Consider the following 27,796-nt stretch of genomic DNA (forward strand, 5'->3'; position numbering starts at 1 on the left):
ACTCTGTTGGTTTGTTCAACTTCGCACATTTTAGAGTTGCGGAATTCCCAACAGTCCATGAACGCAGCTCAGCCCTTGACTGGTAACCAGCATGGAAAGAAAAGGTAACGTTGCTAACTAAACCAAAACGCATTTTTACACCCAGCACTTGTAACACACTCGCTTTTCCTCTGACCATTTCACTGACCAGTTAATTGTCACAAGGACTGTAGCAAGTAAGGTGATAACAGGCCATGTAACAGTTGATGAAAAGTAGAAGTGGACCATGCGCTCCGCTGAGTGTGTTAACACTAAGCTAGCTCTAGCCCTTACACTAGCATCTGGTCGTGGACAATTATGCGCCAAAATTTTGATCCAGGTTAGAGTAAAAATAAATAAATAAATAAAGCACGGAGTCCCCTGAAGAAGAAACAGATTTACCAGGGCTCCGCACCGTACACGGGCAAAACGTGTAATATTTTCAGTGAAAAGCACCAAGTTACTATTAGCAGCTAACTTAAAATGCCTCTTATATGTGGGGCAACGCACCGCCGAGGCCGGTTTACTTTACTATTTACTTCAGCTAAGTTGCCTGCTAACATTAGCCACTTGGAGCTATTAATGTAACCTGTAACTGCGTGGGTTTTTTGTTTGTTTGTTTTTTTGTTTTTTTACACCTGCAGCCCGGGTTCACTGTCTCTAAAATCACGATGTGGCCAAAACGCATTTGAACAACGACACAGCGCCGAGTTGAGTCCTTGTATTAAATGTTTTCTCTCTGCGTCTTAGTACTCGCCATGCAAGCAAGGAAGAAGAGGACAAAGCCCAGGAAACCCGGCAAAAAGTAAGTTGATAGGCACCCCGCACTTTACTCTCTCTCCCCCAACATGATCCGGAAATACAAGGCAGGAGGTCTCCCTCATGAGATCTGCCCGGCTGCGTTTCTCAGCTTTATGTAAACTGTGACTTTGCTATTGTTGTTTATAATTATCAGGCCTAATGGCGTGATGTGGTGTGGGGCTGTCCCACCTAACAACAAGTAGCTGTCAGCCTGTGTTGTTAAGACAGGTTTTTGTAGATGCAGCATCACAGTGTTCAGTGTGCTTTGACTTTATAAAAGGGGTGATGGAAATAAAAACACAATTTTTAATAGCTGAAGCCAAGTTTTGTGGACAGTAAGGGAGTCATTGAATCCTATGAGAAAGCGCTATAATGCTCTGAAGTAGTTTAAGTACTTGATCTGCCACATTAGAAGCAGTTTTGCCAATTGTTAACAATGTGTCTCCAAAGTGGACTTCAGTTGACATTTATAACATTAAAGATAAAGGAAAATGTGCTGTCAATTAAGTTTTTTTAAATTCTGTATATAGGTACACCTGAGGTACTCTGAAAGACATCGTAAGTTCCATAATGTGAAAATAATATTTAATTCTGACTGTCCAGACACCATGATTTTATGGGCCTTTCTGGTGCATGTAAATTAAATGTAGAAAACTGATGTAAATAATGCACATGACCTTAAGGTGCCGCACCACAACAGCAGTTCCATGTAGCTAAATTTGTTATGACAATATGAATATGAACCCAATCAATTCAACACTACAACAACCTGACATAAGGCACAAAAGAGCTGTATTTCACTTACTTTATTGAAGCAGAGGTAATTTAGTGATGTCTGCCAAAAAGCTGCTGCCATAACGGTAATGTACGTGTATGTAACAGATGTAGTAGCACTACCAGCTCGAATTAATTTGGAAGTTATCGCCTGTTGCTGAGTCATACAGAAATGCCAACAATGGATGTGCTGCATCATTTGCTAAGTCTTATTTGCCAAGGCCTAGGTGTGTTGTATACCTGGGTGAAATGTCAGTTACATGAAACACCCTGGACTGTGTTCAAGAACTGTAGGAATGTCAAAATGGCCTTTTCATCCTTACTGTATTTGCTTGGAATTTTTGTTCTTAAAAATAAATCCAGCTAAATAAACAACTTTCCCCTGTGACAATCATTACATTGTTTAGATCAGCAGTTCCCCGTTGTCTTGAGAATTAGGGATGTCATGATACTACAATTTTGGTAGTCGGTACCAATACCACTGAAATGCCACGATTCTCTATACAAAATTCAATACCACGGCAAAAAACAGAAAACTACAGAGGCTGCTGCACACACAGCGTGCTAACACTCATGCACATGTGCATGTATGTGTGCGCACACCTCCATATACTGTAGTTGGTGTGCAAACAGTTCAAACTAACAAGGTGACAGACCCGTGGCATGAAAAAGTCAGCGTTGTATTTTAACAGACTGAATGGTGATGACTGTAGCCTGTTGTGAGCCCCCACCTCACGTTATGAGCTGTCCCTATGTTACCCTAAACAAGCTAATGTTAGCCATTGTGAATGTTGTGTGTTGAGTGTTGCTTCAAGAGATGCCAGCTGTCGTAATTCACAGCTAACAATAACGGTAACATTTCAGGACATGAATATGTTGATGACATGTTGTTAATATAACTTTAACAATTGAAACTCACTCACCCTGATTTCTGTGTATGGATGCAGATGCTTGTCTTTGAGCTGCTTAGATAGGTTTGAGGTTTTTCCTTCTGTGACATTGTTTGCATACTGGCTTTTTATTGTCTACAACTATAATATACTGTAACTATATAACATCATCTTGGTGCTGAAGTGTCGGTTCCTGTGATATCTCTGAAGAGAATCTGTTACTCACTATTGATGTGGCAACGTTACCCAATAAATATCAGCTGCCTGACATAGACCCACTGTGACATGTATCCTGAAGTCACCTACATGTTGTACCTGCAGATTATGATGTAATTTGGTTTAGTGAGAATACATTTTCTCTTCCATTTCATTTGTCCTCTTCCTTTAGTTTGTCTGTCTTTTTCCATCAGTTACATATAACACATACCACGACTATCAGTCTTGAAGTTTTCACCTCACAAATCAGCAAATGAAGTGATCACAGAATCAGTTTCACTCTTTGGCTCCTGCTTTGTCACTTATTCATGATGGAAGAGCAAACAAAAAATATTAAGATTTAAAATGTTATGTCACTGAGTCATATAAGAGGTATTTTCTTTTTTTCCTTCGTCAGCTTTTTAAGTAAGTAATGACTATTATCATGTAATACCATAGTCCCAGAGAATACCTGGGTTGGCCGCAACTGCAAGTCTTGAATTAACACTCATATTTGAAAGGTTATTTTCTCTAGTTGTTGCTAGGCTACAGTTTCCCCTGCTTGTTGTAGTAAAGTAATTTAAAGTTTATTGTAGAATTAGTTCAACCTCCACCCCCACATTTCAGATGTGACATTCACCATTAATGAAAAAAACTTATTTATATTTTAAGTTACTATTAATTGAAGTTTCATATCTGTTATTTTTCTTTTTCTTACTTCTGTGTGATAGATAATCAATGTAATCAAGTATATATATGTAGTAACTACAGTTCACATAATACTTTCGCAGATGTTGCTATGGATTCAGTGAGTTACGCTTTGGGCTGCAACTTGGAACCCGTTTTTAAAGATTTCTATATTCCCACCTTTGCAGCTCTCCCACCTCACAGTTTGAAAACCTCTGACTTGGAGCATCAACGCGTATGAGTTTTGACACAACATATTAACCCAAAACCTAAATTTTGTATAATAGTATAGGCCCCTTAGTATCATTCTGCTACTCAACAATCACTCCCCCGCGACAGCCATTGACATTTTCTGCTACGCTAAAATTTTTTAAAACATTTAACAACAGTGACGCTGATGCAGTGCAACAGCTTTTAGCTGAAAATACATCACTTCTGTTGGTAACCATCAAGCAAGTGGTGAGCATCTAAGGTTAACTCAACTCCTCAACTTTCTCTCTGTCTCTCTGTCTCTCTCTCTCTCTCTCTCTCTCTCTTGCCCTTGCACCCATCACGCTCCTTCCCTCCCACTCTCATGTGTCAGTCGCACTGTTGTGGCTGATGTGCCGAGAGGACGCAGAAGCCACTGAAGAGCCAGGGAGAGGAGAGCAGCGCAGACCTGGTTCCAGGTCACAGCAGTCGTAGGCTAGCTTTAAAGCACCACTTGCCTTTGCCAAGTTAATCTCAGTACAAACTGGTGTAACATAGCTTCAGCCTGGTGTCCCCCGGGTCATGTGGCTCCTGGACTGGATCTTCTCTATCAATACAGCTGTGGTGAAGCTAGCCAGTGGTCTAACATGCAAGTGAGTAGTGCTGCCATTGTTCTGTTTGTGTTTGAGAGAGACAGCGAGACGAAGGGAAAGAGATGTAAAAGTCATGTGCTCACGGCTTTTCTGCTTGTTGAATGTGTGATGATGGGAGTCGGGGTAGTATTGTTTGGTGTGTGTTGTGTGTGTGTGTCAGATGCCAGTTTATGCAGAGCTTGGCTGACTTATTGATGGGCTGATCCATTTTTCATTAAGAGGCAGATGCTGACTACTAGGTACCTGACTACCTGCATATTTGCTTTGCTTTGCCTGTGTGCAAGCGAGCAAGGACAGGACTGATGATATCCCTGGTGGGTTTTTGCTGCCAGCTTCTGAAAGAGCTCATCGCCCACTCCGTTTTCTTTTTTTCCTTCAGTTGTTTTTCTTCACTGTTTTTGCACCACTTCAGACATGAAACCTCTAATTTCTTTAACTTTCTGTGCCTCAGGTGTAGTTTTAGGACTACATGTGCGCTCAGGAGACTGAGCAGGGTTGTTGCAGACTATTTACCAGCACGACTGCTCTATATTTTGTTTTGTCTTTTGCTTTCATCTCCCCCTTTTCTCTCACAGCCATAGCTGCAGTTCATTACATAACCCATCAAATCTTTTATCATCTGCAGTGTACTCCAGCTCTGTGTCCCCCTGTTTCTCTTGCTTGCTCTTTGTCCTTACCCTGCAGGTTAACCACTCCGCTTTTTCCGCATCCCATCAGCTGTAGAATTATATAAAAAATATGTGTGTGTTATTGTGTGTTGGGTTTTCAGCTTGTTGTGCAGACAGATTTGATGTTATCACTGTTAACTGAGAAAACCTGCAGTGGATTAACTGGTACCATAGTATACAGAGCTGTAGTGTCCTTTCTCTGAGTCTTTCTCTCAGTATGATCAATCCTGCTGTCTGTACTTGGAGGCCTACTTTATATATTAAACTGTGATTCTAACATGGTACATGAAACTCTCCCTGTTGATTTAGGACATACATAGAGACTCATGCTTTCAGCAGGTGTGTGAGCGCTAAAGAGATCACGCTGCAGCACACTCATTTACACTTTGTGTGCATTGCACCCTCAGTATGGTTACCCAGTGCTGCTGTTTCATTCTGCTGCCCTGGCACTTTGCATTGATTTTTATCTGGAGGGAGGGGAAGACGTAAACTTTTTGGCCTGGCTCCATCCACAAGAGCTCCTTGTTCCTCTGTGCTCTGTTTATTTTGCTCTTGAGATCTGATAGGACTGGATGGGTGGAAACAACACAGCCAAGAGAAACTGGGAGACACTGACACAATTTGTCATGTCAGGTGTGTGCGCAGGAGTGATGGAGATGTCAAGCAGCGGTCGTTCTGTATTACATTTCAGCCCTCATTGGCACCATCACTGTGGTCTTTAGTGACCTCATTTAGACTGGCCGTTTATTAGGCTATTTGTGTGCAAGACACTTTGAGCGTCAGCTAATGAAAAAGGTTTAAAGAGGTGTAAACGTTTTACCGGTTTTGTTAACGCTGAGACCATGTATACTAAATTATGGCAGTGGAGTCATTTGTGCAACATGACAAAAATTCAGATTCTCTTCTATTAATTGTGTCTCAGTCATCTAATGAAGACACTTAACACGAGATGAGGAATTAGCTTGTGATCCTGTGAAAAAGACAGATATTAATTTCACTATCTGAACTGTGTATTTAAAAAACAGCTGCTATTCACAGACAGAGGGGAAAATACTTTCCCTCTGCTACCAAACAGCAGACCTTTTGATTTGTCATAGCACGAAAAGAGCAACTGTAACTAATCACATTAATTGTGGCAGTTTTGTTAAATTTCCCAATCGTTCCAGTGAGCCGCCATGCACAATAGCAGGGCTTTGAAACCTTAAATTGAATGCAGTTGTTATTGGTGTTTCACAATTTAAAATGTCTGCAGTGATAAAGGTCTGTTGTCGACTACAAACATGTCTCATGTGTTGTATCTTGTTACCTAGCGAACAAGCCACAAATATGTTCAGGAATCACCCAAATGTGTTCAGTCACAAAACTGTGGCAAGGTGCAAACTGTGCTGTGAGGAGAACGAGCTTCTGAGATGCTGTGTCACTGAGCCCAGCAAGACGGTCACTAAATGCCTCTTGTTGTGTGTCTTACACACACAACATGTAAATAAGACAGCTGTGGAGCTGTTAGTCTGTGAATGAGATGTATTTTGAGGTATATGGTCTGGATTAACCAAGTACTGCAGTTCTCCAAATGCCACATCACGTTTGCACCTGCGCCCCGGGTCATTTTGGAGCACAGGTTCTGCTAATCTACAGAGCTGAGGACGCTGAATACATGTTGTACATCATAAAAATGCAATGCAGGATTGGCTGCATTGCATTAAATTATTTTATAGGTGTATCTGATTTGCACTCAGTGGATATATTTGATAACACCAAAGTTCATACTTCACTGAGGACTAAAATGTTGTATGAATGGACATTAGCAGATCAACATGACGTGACATCAGGCTCCACTTCTAGCATCACAAAAGCCACACAGACATATAAATAATATTCATTTAAATGACATATTACTGACAAAAGCATGGATTAGTAACAAGTACTGGATGTAATTCTGTGTCAACTCAGACCCACAGTGTCATTTGTCATAGAAGAATTAAGCTCTGTGTAATCATCAGAGTAGAAGGAATGTGATCAGTGAAAAGGATCAGATTACTAAATCACTGATGGGGAAAATAAAATAGGGGTAAGTTCAGGTCATCTGCCAGAGATGAAAACCACATCAGACACTCTTCAACGGTGTTTAAAGGCCAAATGATACATTTCAGAGTGAAAATATATGTGTTAATTAATAATTTTGTATAGTTTTAAGCAGGGAGTGAGAATGTGAAATACAGGAGCATTAGGGAACTATTTCTAGTTGTTAGTGTCGTGCTGATTTCTCACCTACATTCCAGGGTTTATAACGCTTCTCATCAAACATCTCGGTAGCAGTGCTGTTCCAGCGCGGAAAAATCAGGAGTGAATCACTGTTGGAATGGCAGGCATGCAAGATGGGGATTGTGATGATGATGATGATGATGATGATCATGATCATGATGATGGACAGATGTAGAGGGGGAAGAGGAATGGTGTTGTTTTGGTCAGATGAGGAGGAGAAGGGGGGGACTGATGTCGTTTCTCACCTGCAATGCAGTGCTAGGCTGCATCACCCAATCATGTCCCAGCTGTCAGTGAAGGGGGCTGGGCCAGAGGCTGACGACAGCCAAGGAGAGTTCTCGGTCAGAGAGAGAGAGAGAATTTGTGAGAGGAGAAAGTGAGCGAGAGAGTCGGCGAGTGTGCAGTGGTTCCCTGTGCTCCAGTACTCAGCCTGCAGCAGAGACTCTCCATTTCTCCTCCTTCCTCTTCTTCTTCTCTCTGTGCTCATTTTCCCCACTCTGCTTCTCTCATCCTCTTTTCCTCTTGTCTCCCATCTTCTCATTCTGTTTGCCACCCCCTCCTCTGTAATCTCTGCTTTTCAGTTATCAACACTGATCGCTCTCCTCCTCCACTTCACTTTTCACTCTGCATCCCTCTACCTTTCCTTCTTGTTGCCCTCTAATCCCTTTTTTTTCTCCTGGTGGATGGAGTGAGAGGGTCTTTTAACACCTACACGCTCTCCTCTGCTGTCCTCCTCCCTGCATCACGTCCCATGGGCATCCGTGCATCTTGCAGGTAAGAGCAGGATGTGTGTGTGTGCAGGAGTGACAACCAGAGACAGTTGGAGGGCATCTGTAGACAAGTTTAGGCGTCTCGAGTGTTGCAGAAGTCCTTGAAGTATCCTGATTGTTGTCCATGATGTTGTGTGGCGATCAGAGGGCATTGAACTGTCTCAATGTACTGCAGCGAGGAAAAAAAAAACTTGCATGCCTGATCTTGAAAAGAACGATCATCTGCTGTCTCTAGGCATTAAATTTAAAAATGCTCTTGTTGGGTTCAAGATCATTTTTATGCCATGCCTATTTGCTTAATATTTCTGTATGTTTTCTTTTTTTCTTTCACGCAGACATTTGTCCCTCTAATCTCCGCCATTCTGTCTCTTCATCTCATTTCCTGCTCTCCATTTACTTAACGTAGTGGTAATTTTGGCAGCTATATTTAGATCTAGTCCTGGGATCAAAGGTCTATGTGTTAGCAGACAGAAACTCAGCCATCAAGAACCATGGACATTTGGTCAGTTTTCAGGCAGTGAAGTAGTTTTAGTCTTGTTCTGGTAATCAGTATATTTGTCAATAAAAACTTTGAACATTTTGGTCTAGTTTTATTCTATTCATATTTATTTCCACCACCTAGCTACGCCATGAAAGCCATACACTCTCACCATTGCATGTTCTACAGAAAGAAGCTCGGACACAAATTCAGTGACAAACACACAAGAATGCATAAATGATACATGTCAATGGTCTCATCTTTTTCTTCGGTGATGTAAATAAACATTTTGTTAGTGTCTGTGTTCAGCTTCCTAAAACTTTTGTGTCTGTTCATTAGCAATAACGTGAAGAGATTCAATCAGTTTTAGTGGCTAACATTAATTTCATTTTGTCATCATGTCATCTCCAATGGGAAGACAGAATTGTGACAATACTGAAGCCCACTTTTTCTCTCTGTTCATTGAGGTTATCGTTACTCTAAAGCTTGAGTGTGTAGAGTATTTGAGACTTTTGAAGCACTGGGGATGAAGCATGAGAGGAGATTAATGCAGATAGTGCTCTGATAACTATGTATATGCTTGCAAGTAAATGAACAAGTGTAGTGTTGTTTGGCCCTCTCCACGCTGTGTGTGGGCTGACAAAGTTGTTGCAAGTAACTGCTTAAATTGCTTGAGCCACAATCACCGTCAGACCTGGAGAAAGACTGGAGGCAGCACATTCATCTTTAGGTATAGTTCATGACAACATGAAATATGGTTTTCAAACTTTACAACATTAAGCAGTTTTGATGTCTACTCACTTAAATACTGCTGTCAAACATAAAGAGCCTCAAAGATTTTTTTATGGATGAAAGCAGTCTGAGCAGATAAAGCAGAATTAAAAATTGTGAGTATGCCCACTTCAGTGACACCTTTTGAAGAATGAGTGAAAATGTAGAAGCATTATAACAGAATGAATAATCATCAAAATATTTTTCTCTGAGCCTTTTCTCCTAGGAAGATGCCTCCTACACACATGAGCTAGACAGAAATATCAGCAGGCTGATATTATCGGAAGATGTTTGGATTATCGCACATCTGTCAGTAATGTCTTATATTTTGACAGAACTTATCTATTTCTTTGGCTGCATTTAAAAAATATTTTTAACTCTCAAATATTTATAAAAGTCCTCTATCAGTCAGACTCTAGCAAAGGACCTCTGATTTCAGCTCAATGCTGTAATGGCCTTTTCTCCCCCAAGGAACAGTAACAAACAGCTGAGTTCATCAGGCGGCTAAATATGACACAGCTTTGTAAGCATGGTTTGACTGAGATGCAGCCAAAGTGGTCCTTCTGCTCAGACTTAAGCCAATGAACCGATTAGGTAGGCATGCTAATCCTAATGACTTTAACACGGTTTGCAAGCAGATCACAACAAAGTACCATCAACCAAAGCAATCAAAATCATTTTCTTTGCCTCCACCATCAAATTATAATTATAGAGGCCGTGATAGTTCCCAGTAAACAGTTTTTTTTTGTAAGAGGGCATGTGGGAAAGTCAGCTGCTGAGACCCTCTCATAGCTTAGGAGATAATATACTGACTTGCTTTAATTAGATCCAAATCCTTCTCAACACCATCACCAGTGTTTTCTGTTTGACTCAGTAGCTTCAGCTGAAGCACCAAATCCAAATGTGCAGCACACAGGACGTCTGTGCTTTGTATGCAAGACCACCGTGGGTTTATTTGAGACATGACATGGTCTAAGACAAAAACAGTGTTGCTGGTGAGGGAAACATCTGCCTGCACTGCACGCAGAGAACAGGATGTCTTGCTGGAAGCTGTTGCCTTACTTACCTCCACAGTGTACTGTAATCAGCTCTCTGCAATAATACAACACATTATAAGAGCTCGTAATGCTCCCTGTTTGCACAGCTCAGACTCCTAATCTTGGTTTTGTTTTTCTTATCTTTCCTGAGTTTGTATTTTATTTAGGCTTTAATTTGTTTTTCTTCTGCTTTTTGAATTTTTAAATTGTATATTTGGGGTATTTGTACAAAAACAAGATATTGTACTGGATCCTGTGTTTTTTTTCAGAATAGTCAGTTGTTTTCAAGCAGGTGATTCATTCTTTATGGTCATTTAGTGTGTGCGAGGACTATATGACTATATTATGGACTGATTGGGGGTTGTTTGTGAGGTTCTTTAGCTATGACTGACGAAGGGTGTCGATGTTGTTTATTGTTGTGTGTTTGTGACTGCGTGGTGTGGAGAAGGTGAGAGTCGGCGACAGCGCTGTCTCTTCTTTCAGCACCATGGACAGCACCAGGAGATGCTCTCCTCGGGAGGTAATGGTTGCAGTTACATGCTGAACCTTCACCGGCTGCAGGGGCCACTTGTTTTACTTGTTTGAGTTCCAACTTAAATCCCGGTTGTGGTCTTTTCACAGAAACAAACGTGGTCTCTTGTTGCTCTCCAATGAGCTTTCTTCTGTGAGCAACTAGAGGATTGGTTTTAATAATTTATTTCACCATGTTCAGATTCACACAACACAACCTGCTCATTTAAGCACTGTGGAATCAACATCAGTTATTCAACAATATAGTTAATGTTTAATGATATAAGGTCTTGGTTGAAGGAGTCTCTGTTTTAAAACTGTATTGTTTTATGCTGATGCTCCTGCCTCAGTAGGTGGGTTTGAAAAAAAAAAGAGTCACTATCTCTTCCCTTCCTACCCCGCCACTGGTTCTTATTGTGTGGCTTATTGACAACACAGATTCACAAGCTTCAAAATTTACTTCAATTTCTGTTATAGGTACTATCATGCTCAGGTGTGCTGCTTTAACTGAATTTAAATTCCACCCCAGAAATGTGCAGTGTCTCAGAAGTGCTGAGATAGTAGATAATTCAGAACCATAATAATACTTTAAAGCAAAAATAATAAAAGCTGAGTCAAAGCAGATATGTAGAAGAAGACATATGATGTAATATTATTTTATATATACTTTCATAAATATGGATTTCAGGTTTGGAGAGAAGAAGAGGTGCGAAGTGATTTATGAGTTGACAGTGTCCCACTGTGCAGTGGCTCCTCTAATCAGGCCACTCGGCTGGTCTGATCCACTTTTGTACTCCTGTGTTTCTGTGTCCTTCACAGGCGAACGACGTCTCTGTAGAAGCCTTTATCAGCCTGTACACCCGCACTGCATAATGTCAGTGTTTTCCACAAAAACAGCCAACAGAAACTGTATTTACATTAATATATATGGGAACCATACATTTAACTCCTGCAACTCAGTTTTTAAAATACACACCTAAACCAAAAAGTAATGTTGTAAAGTTGTAATGGATTTACCTCAAATGCTCATTTCTTTTTAAGAGTGGCTGAGGAATAGGGACGCTCCTGTCAGGCTTCTTATTGGCTGATACAATAACCAAATGGTTCTTGTTTTGACTCCACTTTTACTCATGTTATTTTCACTAATAACTCCCTAATAATTCCCTTAAAGTTGCTTGAAATATCTTAACACAAGAAGACAACAATGGAAAATTATGAGTCAGTTTAACTTATTGGTTATATTTTTTCTTAAATAGTATTGGTTACAGATACTAATTGATCTTCGGTATTAATGTCCTGGTGCAGCTCTCATATCAGTGTTAGTATTTGTACATCAGCACGTAGTCACCATGATAGCCTTAAAAGCATCTTTATTGTATCACCCTGCTCTTTTCACTGCACAGTCGTCACTGCTTCCTTCTCTGTCCCTTAGTGCTCACACAGCTGTTCTGTCATCACAGAATTATTAAACGACTCTTGATCTTTGCTGACTTGCACTTTTGGCGAAATAAGAATGAATCCTTATTTACTCTCTACACTTATGAGTGTCCCTGGAATAAAGCGTACTGTAACCTCTTTGATAAGAAGTCTTGCCTGTGGAAATGAGTTATTACAGAAACCACATTTTCGATAAACTCCTTTGTGTCAGTGACACTACATTTCTTCCTTTTCCCCTGTCTTTACGTTCCTCTCTGTTACTGCCTGTCTCTTACCATCCCTGTCTCTCTGCTTCTTTTCCCCACTCAGACCAGAGCCTCATGGTCGTGGAGGCGGCTCTCAGCCGGGTCAGGCAGACTCTCCCCTCCCAGAGCAGGACGAAGAGATCCTTGGCTCTGATGATGATGAGCAGGAGGACCCCAATGACTACTGCAGGGGTAGGATCTCTCTCACTCCTGTTCACTCTTCACATATTAGATACATGTATATATCTAATAATATACAGGTGTATATAGTTTAATTTGATCAGTATTGGCACATATTTCAGTGATAATACATGGATGAAATCAGATAAACTAAAATGAATATCAAAGTTTGAGTAGACCAATAAATGCTTTTGGAGAACATTTGTATTAATGTGTCTGATAATGGTTTTTGACTAAAATCCTGCTGTAGTCCAGCTTCATCTTAATGCACACAAACACTCAATGTACAATATTAAAACAACGTTGTTTAAAATGATCTGCATGCACACACGTCTGTCTTTGGACAGGTGGATACCATCATGTGAAAATTGGAGATCTGTTCAATGGGAGATACCATGTGATCCGAAAGCTGGGCTGGGGCCACTTCTCCACCGTGTGGCTGGCCTGGGACATCCAGTAAGTTGGCTCTTCACCGTAACTATGTGAAACTGAGATGGTCATGTGCAGATTTGCAGAGGTCATGAGTGAAGTGCGCTTTCATAATAATGTAATACTCTTAAATAGTGTCTGTGTCTCCAACAGTAGCCAAGAAGACAAATACTCAGTGTCATATGAGTAGGTATAATAGTTTCTAGCAAAGGCCTGGTAGCTTTTTTAGGTTAATTATGTCTTTGCACATCATTAGAAATTTTATGGCTATATGTTACTGCAATTACTGCAACGTTACTGCAAATCCATGTGTTGTCATGAGTAGAATTACTGATGCATTTGCATGTTTGTGTTTTTTTGTTTGTTTTTTTTTTTCTTTTTAGGGCAAAGTGCTTTGTAGCCATGAAGGTTGTAAAAAGTGCTGAGCATTACACAGAGACAGCTCTCGATGAGATTAAGCTGCTCAAATCTGTAAGGCACACAGTCATCATGACACAAATATTTTCACAAATATTTTCACCCTGGCTCATATGCCAGCTATTCCAGTGGCCATAACTCCTCCTACTGTGTGTGTTTTCCAGGTGAGAAACACGGATCCCAGTGACCCCAGCAGAGAGAAAGTGGTGCAGCTTCTAGACGACTTCAAAATTTCTGGCATGAATGGCACTCGTATCCTCTGGTTTGTTTATAAAAAGACAACAGACAGAAACTGAAATCCACTATTAAATTTCTTGTGTATAAACTACATTTTTCTTACATCTAATCAGACTGAGTCTGAATGATCGATCGAGTAAAATGTACAACTTTATTGTCCACTTCTCCTCACTTATAATGAGGTTGCAGGTTTTACAAAGCAATGTCTTGTTTATAACCGAACAAAAAACACAGTTTACAGTTTTTAAAAATATATACAAAATGGATTGTACATAATCATGCATTCTCACCAGTTTTCTGACTGTGCCAGCTGTTTCCAGAGCCGTCATTCTTTGGAGGCCGCAGCCCTCCATTTTCTCCTCCCTGCTGTCGCTGTCTCAATTTGATGGCTTGGACTCCTTCCAGGCCAAATTGGTACTTAAGTGTTGAACATCCAAGGATAACACTACATCACCTTAGGCTATACATTAATTTAGCTCTTTAAAGCTTGTGCTTTAAAGGCCACGTTTGTCTGCATCATTTTCAAAGATGAACATGTCTCAGGCAGAGTTTTTATCAGAATTACTGAATGCAAACATCAGTGGCAGGAAACAATTTGAGTGCCACTCATCTGGCAGTTTAAATTCACACTATGTGCTGCTATTCATGGCTCACAGATGTTCATCTGACATTGGGCTAGCTGTATGCTTTGGCCCGTACTTTAAGTGTCACAGTCTCTGATGCAGTGACACTCTCTCCATCCCTTTCTCCCCCACGCCACCCAGTCCACAGCTGCGTGTTCAGGCAGCATGCCCAGACATCCTCTGGAAACTGAAGTTAACTGTTGGTGTATGTTTAAAGCATGTTGACAGGCATGGAAAACCTTCAAAGGTCATGGAGGTCAAAGTATGTGCCTGGAAAAGATATGAGCAATGATGTGTGTCCATATAGACTCGGTGAGGTTGTCGTCAGGCTTGGCTGCTGGGTAATCTGGTTATTTGCATCTCAAATAGAAGATTGCATACTCTTAAAATTAGCTGTCAAATTAAATGATTTGGCTTTTGATTTAAAAAAAAAAAAAAAAAAAAAAAAAAAAAAAAATGTTTTTCTCTTGAGTGATCAGTTTTACTGGATCATGTCTAATGTGGGTAGATCAAACTCCAATTAAAAGTTGTTTGAGGATTTTATCCTTGACTGTGCATCTCTTCAGATGTGTGCATGGTATTTGAGGTGCTGGGATATCACCTGCTGAAGTGGATCATCAAATCTAATTATCAAGGCCTGCCCCTGCCCTGTGTTAAAAGCATTATACGACAGGTAGGACACTGCAACCCAAAACAAGTTGTCTAAATGTTGCTTAATTTTCCTGATTTTGTAATAATGTTTGTGTTTTTGTGTGTGTGTGTGTGTGTGTGTGTGTGTGTGTGTGTGTGTGTGTGTGTGTGTTTTTTTTGTTTGTTTTTTTTTTTTAACAACGCACACATCAGAAGTTTTTGGCCTATTCAGTTGTGAGCTGATGATGTGTCTGTCCTGTGCTGCAGGTTCTGCAGGGATTAGACTACCTCCACACCAAGTGTAAGATCATCCACACAGACATCAAACCAGAGAACATTCTGCTGACTGTCAACGAGCCTTATGTCAAGAAAATGGCTGCTGAAGCTACGCAGTGGCAGAAGACCGGTGCTGCACCTCCCTCGGGTTCTGCAGGTCACAACCTTTCTTTTCCTCAGCTCTCTGCTAAGCAACTTCTGTGGTTTGATCGGCATGTTGCTGATGACCAAGAGGTTTACTGTTTAGATTTCTCAGCAGGCCCATTTGGTGATTGATGCGTTTTCTTATTTGGCGGTTCAGTAAAAATGCAAATTGTTATCATTAATAAGAAGTATTGCTTTAATTAAATGTGACACTATTTAAACAGATGATTTGATTAATAGGTTCTAATTAACTTTGACTTGATTTCACAACTGTATTTCAAGTGGCACAAACTGGCCATAAATTGGAGTAAGATGATTTTTCTCCAGTGTATTTCTGATGCAAGTGTTGAGAAACTTGAGGGGTTCGACTTAATGTGGAAGTTTCTAATAAGAGGAGTGCTTAGCTGTGTGTCATGTGTATGAGTCACCACTGGATTGGTTATGGAAATTACCAGCTTGCTCAGAGGAGTGTGTGACTCCCGCTGAGCTGGGTGCTACTGCAGAGACAGTTTATTAGTACAGCTTGGTGAGAATCAACGCAGCCACCTGAACAGAATTCTAATTATAGAGGTGAAGGATATGACACACATGTCGATCACCAGTTAAGTTCTCTGATTTTTTTTCCCCCTGTTTCCTGCAGTGAGTACAGCCCCACCACCCAAACCAGTAAGTTATGTTTTTAAACTAGATTTTGCAAATACATTTTGAGTCAAGTCAGAGTACAAACTCTCCTCTTGTTCTCTTTCCAGATGGCCAAAATGTCAAAGAACAAAAAGAAGAAGATGAAGAAGAAGCAAAAGAAGCAGGCAGAGCTGCTGGAGAAGAGGATCCAGGAGATGGAGGGAGGAGCAACACCTGAAGGAGGTGAAGATGAAGATGAGGAAGAGACGACGACAGAAACCACTGAGGACACGACTTCCTCAGCCACCCTGTCCATGTCTGCCACACTGCAAGACATCGCTAACCACACTATCACAGGTGAACAGCCAGATCCTAATACCCATTCAGACAGAGGATAGCTTTTTAAGTTAAAAATATTTTTATTGACTTTATGGTTTTAAAAGAATCTGCAGTGTCAAATAAACTACAATCTTTTTGCTACAGACACGACTCCCGATGAGCAGCCCCAGCAGATGACAGAAGGAAATGAACAAAGACAGGATGGAGCTGAGGCGGAGAACACGATGGAGGTGAATTACAACGGCCACGCCTCCACACGGCAAAGCGAGGCCAGCCCGGAGAGCCAGGTACATGGGACCAAGCAGTCAAAAGAAGAGCAGGAGGACCAACAGAACGCAAACCAGCCAGAAAACCACACAGACACCCACGAGACATTAAGTAACGAAGAGGAGCATCAGACCTGTAACGGGTCTGCTGGGGACCCAGACACCGAGCTGCAGCAGCATCCTGCCTCCCTCAGCCCAGACTCCGTCACTGTAGAGCTAAAGGAGGGTGAGACAGTGGAGAAGAAGAAGGAAGAGGAGATGGACACTCAGGGGGAGACCAAAAGAGGGGATGAAGAAGACGACAGCCAGAATGGTTGGTCAAAAAAGAAACCGTTTGTTTCCAACTACTTGTAGATAAAATACATGAATTTTGTGTCCTCTTGCCCAAAAGAAAATAGGATTGGATCTTTATATTATATACATATGAATGTTGAATTTAATATACACCCATAGCTCATCCTGACATTTACCTATTACCTAAAACCCACTCTTAACTTTAAACTTTGAATGCTTGGAATCAGATAGTTTGCTCTAAATTATGCCAATTGTTTTGTTATCAAGAGCATATTAGAGCTCATACAGTCCAGTATCAGGGGGGGACATCTGCAACATGCATTAGAGCGAGGAAAGAAAAACTTCTGGAGTGACTCAGTGAGTGTGGGCCGCACAGTTTTGCGGAGTTGAGGAGGCTGTACCAGAAAAAAGATCATGGTAGGTCAGCTAATACATATGGATGCATCTTCTTTTAATCCCAGTGCATCAATAGCTTCTATTAACTGAAAAAGCAGCTCTGTCTCTGAGTTTATATTTATCATTCAAAAAATGCGATCCCAGAGGTCATGTTGTAAAGGTTTTCATGTTTCACAGGATTCTAGGAGTTTTATTCTCAGTCTTTCCCAGTGCAGTTGAAAGCAGCCTGCTTGCTTTGATTTTTCTGCCATGTGTCAAATTTTTTAAATGTTTCTTCCTCATCCTCCTCTGTCCCGGACCCCCTCTGCTCTCCTCTCTTTAACAGGAGCATCAGGCGGTATGTTGGTAAACCCCCTGGAGCCCCTCAATGCTGACAAGCTGCAGGTTAAAATCGCTGACCTCGGCAACGCCTGCTGGGTGGTGAGTGAAAATATACATTAGCACTTATTATTTTTCAGTGAAGGAGTTCACGGTATGAACATTGACGGTTTCTCTCTTCTTTTCACAGCATAAACATTTCACAGACGACATCCAGACAAGGCAGTATCGTTCTCTGGAGGTGCTGATGGGAGCCGGCTACAGCACCCCAGCAGACATCTGGAGCACAGCCTGCATGGTACGCACGCACGCACGCACGCACGCACGCACGCACACACACACACACACACACACACTCACTCTCAAGACACCTGTAGAAGAGTTGAACACTGACTGGAAAAGCAAACTGTCAAGTTATTTGAACTCTTTCAGGGACTCCGTGGAGTTGAATCATAATCAAATACAGTTGCATGCTTGTCCTGTGTGATAAAAGTCTTTGTTTTGTTTGTTTTTTGTGTAACCTGTGTTGTTCACATCAGTTTTCAGTCTCCTCTTTTATCAGCTCATTGATACGTGTGGCTTACACTATAACTGCAGTGGGCAGATGTATAACCTGTCAGTCCAGTGTTTGTGGCATGCATGTTGAGTTTAGCCTTGCTGCCTTTACAGGAATCTTTCCATTAATTATAAATTAATGGTAGATCAGGAGGTGGAAAACAAAACTGCAACACACACAAATACTCATTAAAGAGAAATACGCTCACACAAATGGGAAGCCAATCAATGGCCAATCAAGAGTAGAGGTTGCTGACCCTCGTAATGAATCTAAAGAGAAGAGACACACTTTAAACAAAGAAAAACAAAATAAACAAGAGAGGGCTCACAGGCTTTTGTGTTTAATTAAACCCATCTATCTACATGTATTGACTTATTGTGCGTGCTTGTATGTGTTTTTTCTTTTCTATCCCTTAGGCCTTTGAACTTGCTACTGGAGATTATCTGTTTGAGCCCCACTCTGGAGAAGACTACTCCAGAGATGAAGGTTAGTATCTGTTTCCCCTGAGACGTCTGTCCCCCTAAATGTATTTCCTGGTTTAATTAGAAGTTAATTCCAGTGCAGATGGGCTAAAGTAAATTTAAATGCCAGATTAATTTGAGGCAAAAAATCTACAGAGAGAAGACCAACAGCCCGTTAATATCCAGTCCAATCCAGTAATTGCGTTTACCTTGGTGTTTCATCATCTGTTTGTGTGTTTCTCTGCGTCCCTGTAGATCATATAGCCCTGATCATCGAGCTGCTAGGTAAAGTTCCTCGAAAGCTGATCTTGGCAGGCAAATACTCCAAGGAGTTTTTCACCAAGAAAGGTAAACACACCCGCCCTGCCACCAGCTGTCTGCTGTAGCTAAATCCAGCACAGCCTTAAAACACGCTCATGTATTTGGTGCAAAAGTTACTATTTCAGACAGAGCACCTGATGGCTCAAGGGAGCAGCCATCTGCTCAGTTTGAGGGCAGAACTTGCAAATAAAATGAAGTGCAGCTATTTTAAGTCCATAGAAATGATGCAGTGGATTTATACCAACCAAAAACACTCTTACACATACTGCAATTTTAGATCCTATATAATACATGCAACTGTCACATTCAGCACTGTAATTCAGTTTAATATTTTCTCCCAGGTGACCTGCGTCACATCACCAAGCTGAAGCCGTGGGGTCTATTTGACGTCTTGGTAGAAAAGTACGAGTGGTCCAAAGAGGAGGCCCACTGCTTCAGCAGCTTCCTCCTGCCCATGCTGGACCTGGTGCCTGAAAGGAGGGCCACAGCGGCCCAGTGCCTCTCCCATCCATGGCTCGCATCCTAGAGGCCACTCATGCACACTACCACCCTGATATTGTGAGAGGGATGCATTAGGTTTGAAGGTTCCTGGGATTGAAAACATACAATAAACAAACACATTCATGTCTGCAAGAGCCTGTGACTGCATCGTGCCTGCATCCTCCTGTCATGGCTCTCTGAGGCTCCTACACACACTTGCAAACATCTAAACAATGGAAAGAGAGACTGCTGCTGAGTCTTTGTCCTGTTATGGATTACACTGGTTATAGAAGGAACTCAAAGTCTTCTTCCTATATTTCTGGCTGTCTTTTAACATGCTACATAGGACTTACTGACTTTGCTTTCTCTTTTCTTCTGACTCCCGCTCTTTCTCTGCAGCACATTAGTCTCCACTTTTAGCTATAGATCATGGACTCTGTTGGATTTAAAAGGAAATTGCACTTGTCTACAAATGCAGAAGGCAGGGTGTTATGAAATGAAGATTGCCATCAAACCACACACAGTTATTCAAATCACTGGTTAGCCAAACCCATCTCTGTTTGCAAGTAATCATGGTGTCGGTGCCAACTTCTATGCCTTTGGCCGTCAACTATGTGCAAAGTGCTCAGAATTAATAACTGCATAATGCTAACAGGCATGACGAGTGACTAGTAAACTTATGAGCACTGTTAAGTTCGCTTATCCTTAAAAACTTTGTACATTTGTATACAGACAGGACTTCAGGATTAGGAAGCATTTGTTACATACATCTTAGCATTGTGTACCAAGTCAGGGGAGAGATTCATCCAAAATCAATCTCAGATATTTTTTGTTATAGGTGGTATTTTGGGTTTGTTTCATATTGTTTTGAAAAAAGCACCTGGTGGAATATAATGTGAACATAATTTAGATTCTACTTCATGCACAGGTTGACAAAAGACAACTTGCCAAATGCTATTTCGTACCTAGATCACTTTTTACCTGTTAAGCATTGCTTCATATACCATTGCCCAAATTAACAGTCGGACTATACGTGAATCCACATCCTGTGTGTACAGCACAGGGTACCAAAGAGTCAGCCTTTAATCTCTCCCACTCTGCAGCATTAGCTTTGCACAGTTAAGGAGACTGTCAGCAGTGCAGACTGAAGGCAGAAGCTATAAGGTTTGAGCATTTTTTTTCTACACTTTTTAGAAATGTCTTGAAGAATGTTCAGGTGATTTTCAGCTTTATGAAAGTTGAGTTTCAAGTATTTCCACTGCACATGGAGGTGTTTGATTGAAAATAATAGATTGTACTAAATATAAATGCTGTAATGATGCTTTGAATCCCCTCAAAAACATTTTGCTTACTTTTCTACAAAATCTCTTTTGTCCATTTCCCCCTTCTTCATTTGGTTGTCATTTATTTCTGTAGGTAATAATAATAATAAACATTTTTCAAAATCTATCTGCATTGCTTTTGCCTCATGCATCACCACTGTTTTGTAAGAGGATGGCATTAATGATTTCATATTATGTCACATTTTGAGATTTGTGTTAACATGTCTCTTTATGATGCCATGATCATAAATATGACTTGCATGGCACAGACATCCAGAAGCAAGATGTGTGTAGCACTGTGGTAGCAGATAAACATGTTCCTTTCATTACTATCAGAATCATTACTGTTACAGAATTATAGTACTATTATTGTTGTTTGGGAGGAAGGACAATAATAAATGTCATTATGATTAAAAGGTTTATTTTTGCAGGGATTTGGAGCATGTTTTGGAATGATGTCCCGCCAAAATATGATTTGACCACTATTTATAAAAACTGAACACAAGTTCACCAGAAATTACAGTAATAATTTTTTATTTTGACATTTCAAATGACTTAATATTGTAGCTCAGAAAAGTCACCACTTGAGAATGAATTCTCCAAAGTTATGAGCAGTTTTGCATTTATCTAATTTATACTGAAAACCCTGAAAGTGCAGTCCACAACTTCAGTGAAGTGATTTTACCCAAAAGAGCCAGTAGACAATCTAAAGCTCTAAGATTGGAGCGAGAAGTGGGCAGTGACCATGTTTTTAAATGTCTACTTATAAGCTGTTAGAATGTAAGGATGAGTTGGGTTCCTCCTCAGTTAATTTTTGATTTTTATGTACTCTCCTGAAGCCTTGAATACATTTGAGACCCCCAAGTCAGCAGTACTCCTCTTCAGTTTCTGTCCATCTCTGGTCCCTGTTGTCCTCAGGGGGTCTATGCATTGTCTATGGTAAAGAGAAAAGCAGCATTACTGAAAAAATAACAGGTGAAATCATCAGTTCAGACAATGATGTAACATTGTGTTAGTAGCTCAGCTAAGTTTTTAACATATACTGAAAGACTAGTAGTCCGGTATTGTAGTGAACACATAATTGTTTTTTTACATGGTGCTAGATGGAAAGTCAGGGTTTTTACAATTTATCCAGGGGATATCCTGGGGGTCATGGATGTCAGTATCATTTCACAGCAATCCATTCAATAATTGTTGAGATATTTAGATAAAAACAAAAATGTAAACTTCACAGAGAACTTCAAGGGTCATAAGTCATTTGAATCCATCAACTAAGAAACGTGGGTATCAGTGAAAAAAGTGGTACCAGTCCATCAAATACACGGTGAGATATTTGACTGAATAAAGTCATATGTATTTATCCTCAAGGGACCTTGAAAATCTGTAGCAAATTAAACACCAATCCATCTAATAGTTCTCACGGTATTTCAGTCTGAATCACAAATATTAACCAAGCTAAATTCCATGGGTGCAACAATATGTGCAAATTTTAAGCGATTTTTCTGATTCCTCTAACGGCAAATAGAAACAGAGAAGAAATGGCAAAAACCACAGGTATGATTTGATAATTACCCACTAAGTCCTTAATAAAGACTGAAAGAAAAGCAAAGACATGGCCAAGGTTTTTGATAGTTTTGTTCTAATTTTTTTCAGACATCAGTGGTTTAGCACAGAGGTCCTTGAAGTTTCAGTGATGCCAAGCCTCTTTTTCACCCCTTTCCATTTTCCCTCCAGACAGAGCAGTTGACCCTTACACCACCTTCTATGAAACCTTAACCTTCCCGCCTGGTAACTCCCTGGAGTCCAATCTTTTCCATTTCCCTTTACTCATTTTGCAGATGTATTTATCCAAAGCAATTTACAAGGGAGGGACATCACTAAAGCTTCAGTGCAGTAGGAGACCTTGGTGTAAGTACTAAGTACTCTATTCAATAAGTGCAAGGAGATCAGGTAAAGAAATGCTCTAGAAGTGCATAGTAAGTGTTAGTTTGGCATGTTAGGGTGTTAGGAGAGAAGGTGCTCTTGGAAGAGATGAGTCTTCAAGACATTTTTGAAGATAGAGAAGAACCCCCTGCTCTAATAGCATCTGGTAGTTCCACCATCAGGGAACCACAGACGAGAACAGTCTGGACTGTGATTTCCTTGTGTGCAGGGATGGCAATGCCAGACGATGTTCCTTGGAGGAACAAAGTGGCCAAGACGGAGCATAAGCCTGTATGAGTTTAAGTACATTGTTACACACCCAGAAGTTACTCTGAAGGCAGCATTAGTGACTTGAACTAAATTCTGGCAGCCATGGGTAGCCAGTTTAGGTCTATGAAAGCAGAGTATTGTGTGCCTTTTTAGGCTGATCCAAGACCAGACCAAGCCTCTGCATTCTGGACCATCTGTAAAGGTTTCACTGTGCATGTAGGGAGGCCTGCCAGTAGGGCATTGCACTCTACTGAGTCAGGTAAGGCCTGATTATTTTTTTATGTTGTATGTGGCAAAGCTGCAGGACCGGGAGACAAGTGCAACATGGTCAGAGAAGGATAGCCGGTCATCAAACATGATAGCCAGGTTCGTGCAACCTTGGTTGGGGTATGAGATGAAGAGGTGATTTTGATATTGATATCAAGATCGAAAGGGAGGACTAAGAGCTCAGTCTTAGAGAGGTTTAGTTGAGGTTGGTGTTCCTTCATCCATGTGGATATGTCAAAGAGACCACCTGAGGTCCACACAAAGACCATGGGGTTGTCTGGCAGGAATGACAGGTATAGTTGCATGTCATGTAAGTCAGTGACATGAGAAGCCAGGTGAGTGGATAGTTGGACCCAAGGAGGTGGTGTATATTGCAAAGGGGTTACATTACTAATCCTTGGGGCACTCCTGTGGAGAACGGAAGGGAAAATGATGTTTGTCTTTGCCATGACACACTGAAGGAGTGCCCATGGAGATAGGACTCAAACCAAGAAAGCACTTTGCCCAAGATGCCCATGTCAGAGAGTATAGAATGTAGGTTGCAGTGGTTCACTGTATCAAAGGCTGCTGATAGGTTCAGGATTGTTGCCTCTCAATACTTCTCTCATTATCCAGCCTCCATCTTCCTCCCCCACCCAAGTGTTTCTCCACCCTCCCTTCACCCAAGTACCTTTCTCCTCAACCTGGAAGTCCTCAGGCAGCAGCTTGTCCTGTCGGCTGCCCAGACTGAAGGCCAGGAAGGAGAGGATGAGTGAGTCCATGATGCTGATGATGGCCAAGATGTAGGCCCAGCGCACCGTGCAGTTGCCCAGGGTGTATTTGTCAGTCCGCTGGCCACACATGCGCTTCACCTCCTCTGAATCCCAGCCGTCAGGATAGATCATACAGCCAATCACCATGCATGTACCTGAGAGAGAAGGAGAGATGTTTGGGGCTGTATTATTCTATACATCCATCAACAGCCATTCATTTTGACTACATTTCTTACTGATTAATTGAATCAAATATACAAACTTTCAAGGACTTTAATGTGAGAAACCTGTGGGCAGAATGCATTTTTAACTAATAACATGTTGACTGGGAATAGAACATCTTGCTGCTGTTGTGGGGAATATCACAAACCACCCTCTTCACTTCCAGAGCTGAAATAATAAGACAGAGACGCCACCAGAGAAATTAATTTTATACACCCCACTCATTTAGGTATGCACACACACGTGCAAAGACGGGTTGCCTAGCAACTCCAGAGTATCTCAGCTCCAGAATGATGAACCTGTTCATCCATTATTGACTCTGCAGACAGTCAGCTTCTTGTCCTCCCACCTCTGCATGTGAACTATCAGGTGACGAGGTGAAACATTAGCACACAAACACACACAATATACACTCACACATGTCTCACTTTCACTTTCTGAGCCTCTCACACCCTTTCACCGTCACAGCTCTCATGCTCACTCCCCCAAGTCTCTTCTTAATCTCAAGAATTTTAAACTGCAACTTCTCATCAGCGTCCTAACACATCGGGGAGTTACATGTTGACACCACCTGAAACAACTTGGATCTGCTATTGGACTGCAAAGATGCACGATTAAAGATGTTTAATCAAGTTCATCACTCCCAACAACCTACTCTTCAAAGTCCTGTATACACGCAACATCCTAAAGACACTGAAACTGTAATTTACCCTTAGCTATTATACTTATCTTAATCAAGCTCTGCAGTTTGACCCTAATCTAGGGACTTTAATGAATTCTAAATTATAGGAATATTGTGTATTAGTGCATAATACAAATAAAACATTAATCTGGCATTCCTGCATGTTTGTACTTATATATTCATGACGTTCACAGACATAATGCATTCCTTTACCCTTACCTTAACCTTAACCATAACCTTAACCAAGTCTTAACCCTCAAGCAGCCCCTTGAATGTCTGTCCCAAATGCAAACCAAAATGTCCTCACTCCCAAGGTCTAAAACTCTAATTTTATCTTCAAAAAGACAGATATATAAAAGATAATAAACACACACACACACACACACACACACACACACACTGGATACCAAGTGTGTTGGGTAAAGGAGAGGAGAAAGTGTAACAGCACACCTCCAGGTTAATCTCATTATTTGTTTCATTACAGGCTTGTTCTCCCACTTGCAGCTACATCTGTTCACAGCTGCTTCATGTTTCAAAAACAGACTCATGTTTCACCTCTGTCTCTGTGTTGAAGGGAACTACTGAAATGATGCTGTGTTGTACAGAAATTACCAGCTTTTTGTTTATAGATAGATTTATTGATACCCCCCCCCCCAAGCCCCTCGTTAGATTTTACAAGACAAAACCACTACTGTGCTTCTGCACACTCTTGTTACTGCTTGTGTGTTTTCATGTATTTCTATGAGGCCCAAATGTACTCATCTTTTCTCTATAGGCAGCCATGTGTGGTGCCAGCTATCTCGAGATGAGCTTTTCTTTACTTTTTTGTCTTTGTAGCCATTAATGGAAAGGAACAGAGTACAACAAGTACTTGAGTATTTACATTTTATGATACTTTATACTTCAGCTCCACTTCATTTCAGAGGGTTACTTCACTTCTAATATCTGTACTTTTACATAGAAAACCTTAGAGTTTTTAAAGTCATAATTTTAAGGAAACCAAGGCTGTACTTTAACTTCTACACTGTGGTAATGCTCCTTTTACTTAAGTAAAAGACCTTAATACTTCTACCAGTTGTGTTTCTATTGATATAACATATCAATGTCTGTCTCTTCAAGTTATGTGTCTATGAAGTCATTCAAGATCTCCTTAAATGATAGAGAGTTGCATAAATAAATCATTTTGAACTCAGACACTGAAATTAGTTTGGGCTGCTGCTTTTTGGTGTAAAATGAGTCAAAATGGCAAAGGTTATGTGAACTAATGTGGTAAAAGAGGATCCTCACTAGTGTGGTAATCCCATAGGCCTACATGCAAGTAGCCTGTGCACTTGATACCAATATATTGTTTATGAACGCACAACGTTTGCGTACGCGTATTTTAGTACTGCCATTCTGTTTTGTATAAGACATAGCTTATATGGGACACATATAGCCTATAATGGGCCAAATGCTTACATTGCTTTTATAATGTTATTTAATGGACCATAATGTGAGACAAAATGCATGTTTTTGTGAATGATATAAACTTTTATAGTAACTATGCGCAGCTTTTGACAAACTTTGGCCACACGCTGGTGCTCACTGGAGGCCAGCTGCATCCAGGCGCAGATCTTGTACACACTCCCCGCGTTGCAGAAGAAGAAGAGGCTGAAGCAGACGATGCTGCCCACCACCAGCAGCATGGAGATCCCCACGAAGAACATGGCCGTCTTGAAGGCGCCGGACGGGATGGAGCCGAAGTCCAGCGCGCTCCCTTTGCAGGTGAGCTCCGAGGTGAGCGCGTTCCCGATGCAGTAGTGGAAGAGGCCGAAGTATCCGGCCTGCGGGGTGTTGACGCTGTCCCCGATCCAGTACGGCTGGATGAACACTACCACGGTGATGACGGCGAAGGTGATGGTGAAAACCGTCCACAGCACGCCCACGGCCCGCGCATTACGCACGTAGTTGGTGTGGTAGATCCTGGCTGCCTCCTGAGCAGGGAGCATGGCGAGGTGGGTGAGGAGGGGGGGGGGGGGGGGGGCTTCCTCCTGGATAGTTTCAAAAGTGATCGGGTTTTCTTTCCTCTGTACGACTGTTAAAACCCGAACAAGCGACAGCCTCGTTCAAAAAGATCTGCAGCCACACTGTTTGGTCTGTCGCGACTGATGACGCTGAGGAAGTTTCTCTGGGGTCTGAGGCCCGCTGAAAACACACCTGTCCACAGGAGGGAATCGTCTCTACACTGGGCTACTGGACCAAGGCTCAGCAGCTCTGTGGTTTTCCTGCAGCGTGTTTAATGTGCGGGTGGTTATTTCTCCCCTCCGTCTCAACTGGCTGAGTGTTTCCTCTCCAGGGGACGCTGTGGTCTTCAGGTCATGAATGATTCATGGTTAAAGGATCCGCAGAATAGAGTGACCCAGTGCAGGGCTCTCCAGCTCCAGATGGCAAGCAAGTCCTCTTCCACTCTCACTTTTAATAGGTCACTTCACTTTCTATTACTTCAGATTTTTCTTCCTTTCTTTTTTGATATAAAATATTGTCATTTGGATAAAACAGAATGTACAGTGAATTGGTTCAACCACTTCATATTTTCATCACAATTTCTCAAAAGCTAAATCAAACTTGATGTTTCATCCAGAATCAAATTACACGCTTTAAAAGATAGGTCCACATTTTTTTTCATTACTCTTATGCCCAAATGTACAGAGAGATCCCCTTTTATAGTGACGTCAGTGAAGTGATACGAGGTCCACAATGAATTTTAAAGTTGGTCAGTGGTGTGAGTTAGTCAGATCAGGTGGGTATCTACTATAGCCTACTTATTGTTTGTGTTACTGTCTCTCATCGCTGAAACACTCTATGGAAACACAGAGAGGGGGTTTTATACTGAAACGACTGTATCCTAGATGAATATCCACTTGATTCGTTGAATTCATGGCTATGGTTCAAACCTCATATTAACTTAAGCTGAACCTTAGACTGCATCTGTGCACAGAATAAGAT

The 27,796-nt window shown here is 41.3% G+C and overlaps 2 protein-coding genes across 4 annotated transcripts; one reads left to right on the forward strand and one right to left on the reverse strand.

The window, feature by feature from the left end:
* On the forward strand, positions 1-20,822 carry srpk1b (SRSF protein kinase 1b). Of its 3 annotated transcripts, XM_071494236.1 has the most exons (16): positions 1-104; positions 769-823; positions 12,450-12,577; positions 12,913-13,021; positions 13,378-13,465; positions 13,576-13,663; positions 14,838-14,944; positions 15,169-15,334; positions 15,962-15,987; positions 16,071-16,299; positions 16,426-16,860; positions 17,563-17,657; positions 17,746-17,853; positions 18,528-18,597; positions 18,828-18,920; positions 19,235-20,822. In XM_071494236.1, the coding sequence occupies exons 1-16, from the start codon at positions 92-94 to the stop codon at positions 19,417-19,419; spliced, it is 1,995 nt and encodes a 664-aa protein (XP_071350337.1). In that variant the 5' UTR covers positions 1-91; the 3' UTR covers positions 19,420-20,822. The 3 variants fall into 3 exon arrangements, with proteins under 3 accessions (XP_071350337.1, XP_071350336.1, XP_071350338.1); XM_071494235.1 differs by lacking the exons at positions 1-104; positions 769-823 and adding an exon at positions 3,997-4,207; XM_071494237.1 differs by lacking the exons at positions 1-104; positions 769-823 and adding an exon at positions 7,507-7,911.
* Positions 20,823-21,233: 411 nt separating this feature from the next.
* lhfpl5a (LHFPL tetraspan subfamily member 5a) lies at positions 21,234-27,277 on the reverse strand. Its single transcript, XM_071494238.1, has 3 exons — positions 26,397-27,277; positions 23,826-24,062; positions 21,234-21,629 (listed from the first exon to the last, which is right to left on the reverse strand). The coding sequence occupies exons 1-3, from the start codon at positions 26,797-26,799 to the stop codon at positions 21,619-21,621; spliced, it is 651 nt and encodes a 216-aa protein (XP_071350339.1). The 5' UTR covers positions 26,800-27,277; the 3' UTR covers positions 21,234-21,618.
* Between the last annotated feature and the right edge of the window lie 519 nt (positions 27,278-27,796).

This window comes from Trachinotus anak, unplaced genomic scaffold, assembly GCF_046630095.1.
Source record: "Trachinotus anak isolate AG129_WGS33_773 ecotype Australia unplaced genomic scaffold, CSIRO_AGI_Tana_v1 ptg000013l, whole genome shotgun sequence".
NCBI lineage: Eukaryota > Metazoa > Chordata > Actinopteri > Carangiformes > Carangidae > Trachinotus > Trachinotus anak.

What these genes read in the sequence shown, in the direction of transcription:
- srpk1b (XM_071494235.1), top strand. Translation starts at nt 4,137, where the DNA reads ATGTGGCTCCTGGACTGGATCTTCTCTATCAATACAGCTGTGGTGAAG. An exon ending in ACCTCCCTCGGGTTCTGCAG is followed by an intron (nt 15,335 to 15,961) that starts GTCACAACCTTT and finishes TGTTTCCTGCAG; the next exon opens with TGAGTACAGCCCCACCACCC. An exon ending in GGAGTTTTTCACCAAGAAAG is followed by an intron (nt 18,921 to 19,234) that starts GTAAACACACCC and finishes ATTTTCTCCCAG; the next exon opens with GTGACCTGCGTCACATCACC.
- lhfpl5a (XM_071494238.1), bottom strand. Translation starts at nt 26,799, where the DNA reads ATGCTCCCTGCTCAGGAGGCAGCCAGGATCTACCACACCAACTACGTG. An exon ending in CTGGATGCAGCTGGCCTCCA is followed by an intron (nt 24,063 to 26,396) that starts GTGAGCACCAGC and finishes CTTCTCTCTCAG; the next exon opens with GTACATGCATGGTGATTGGC.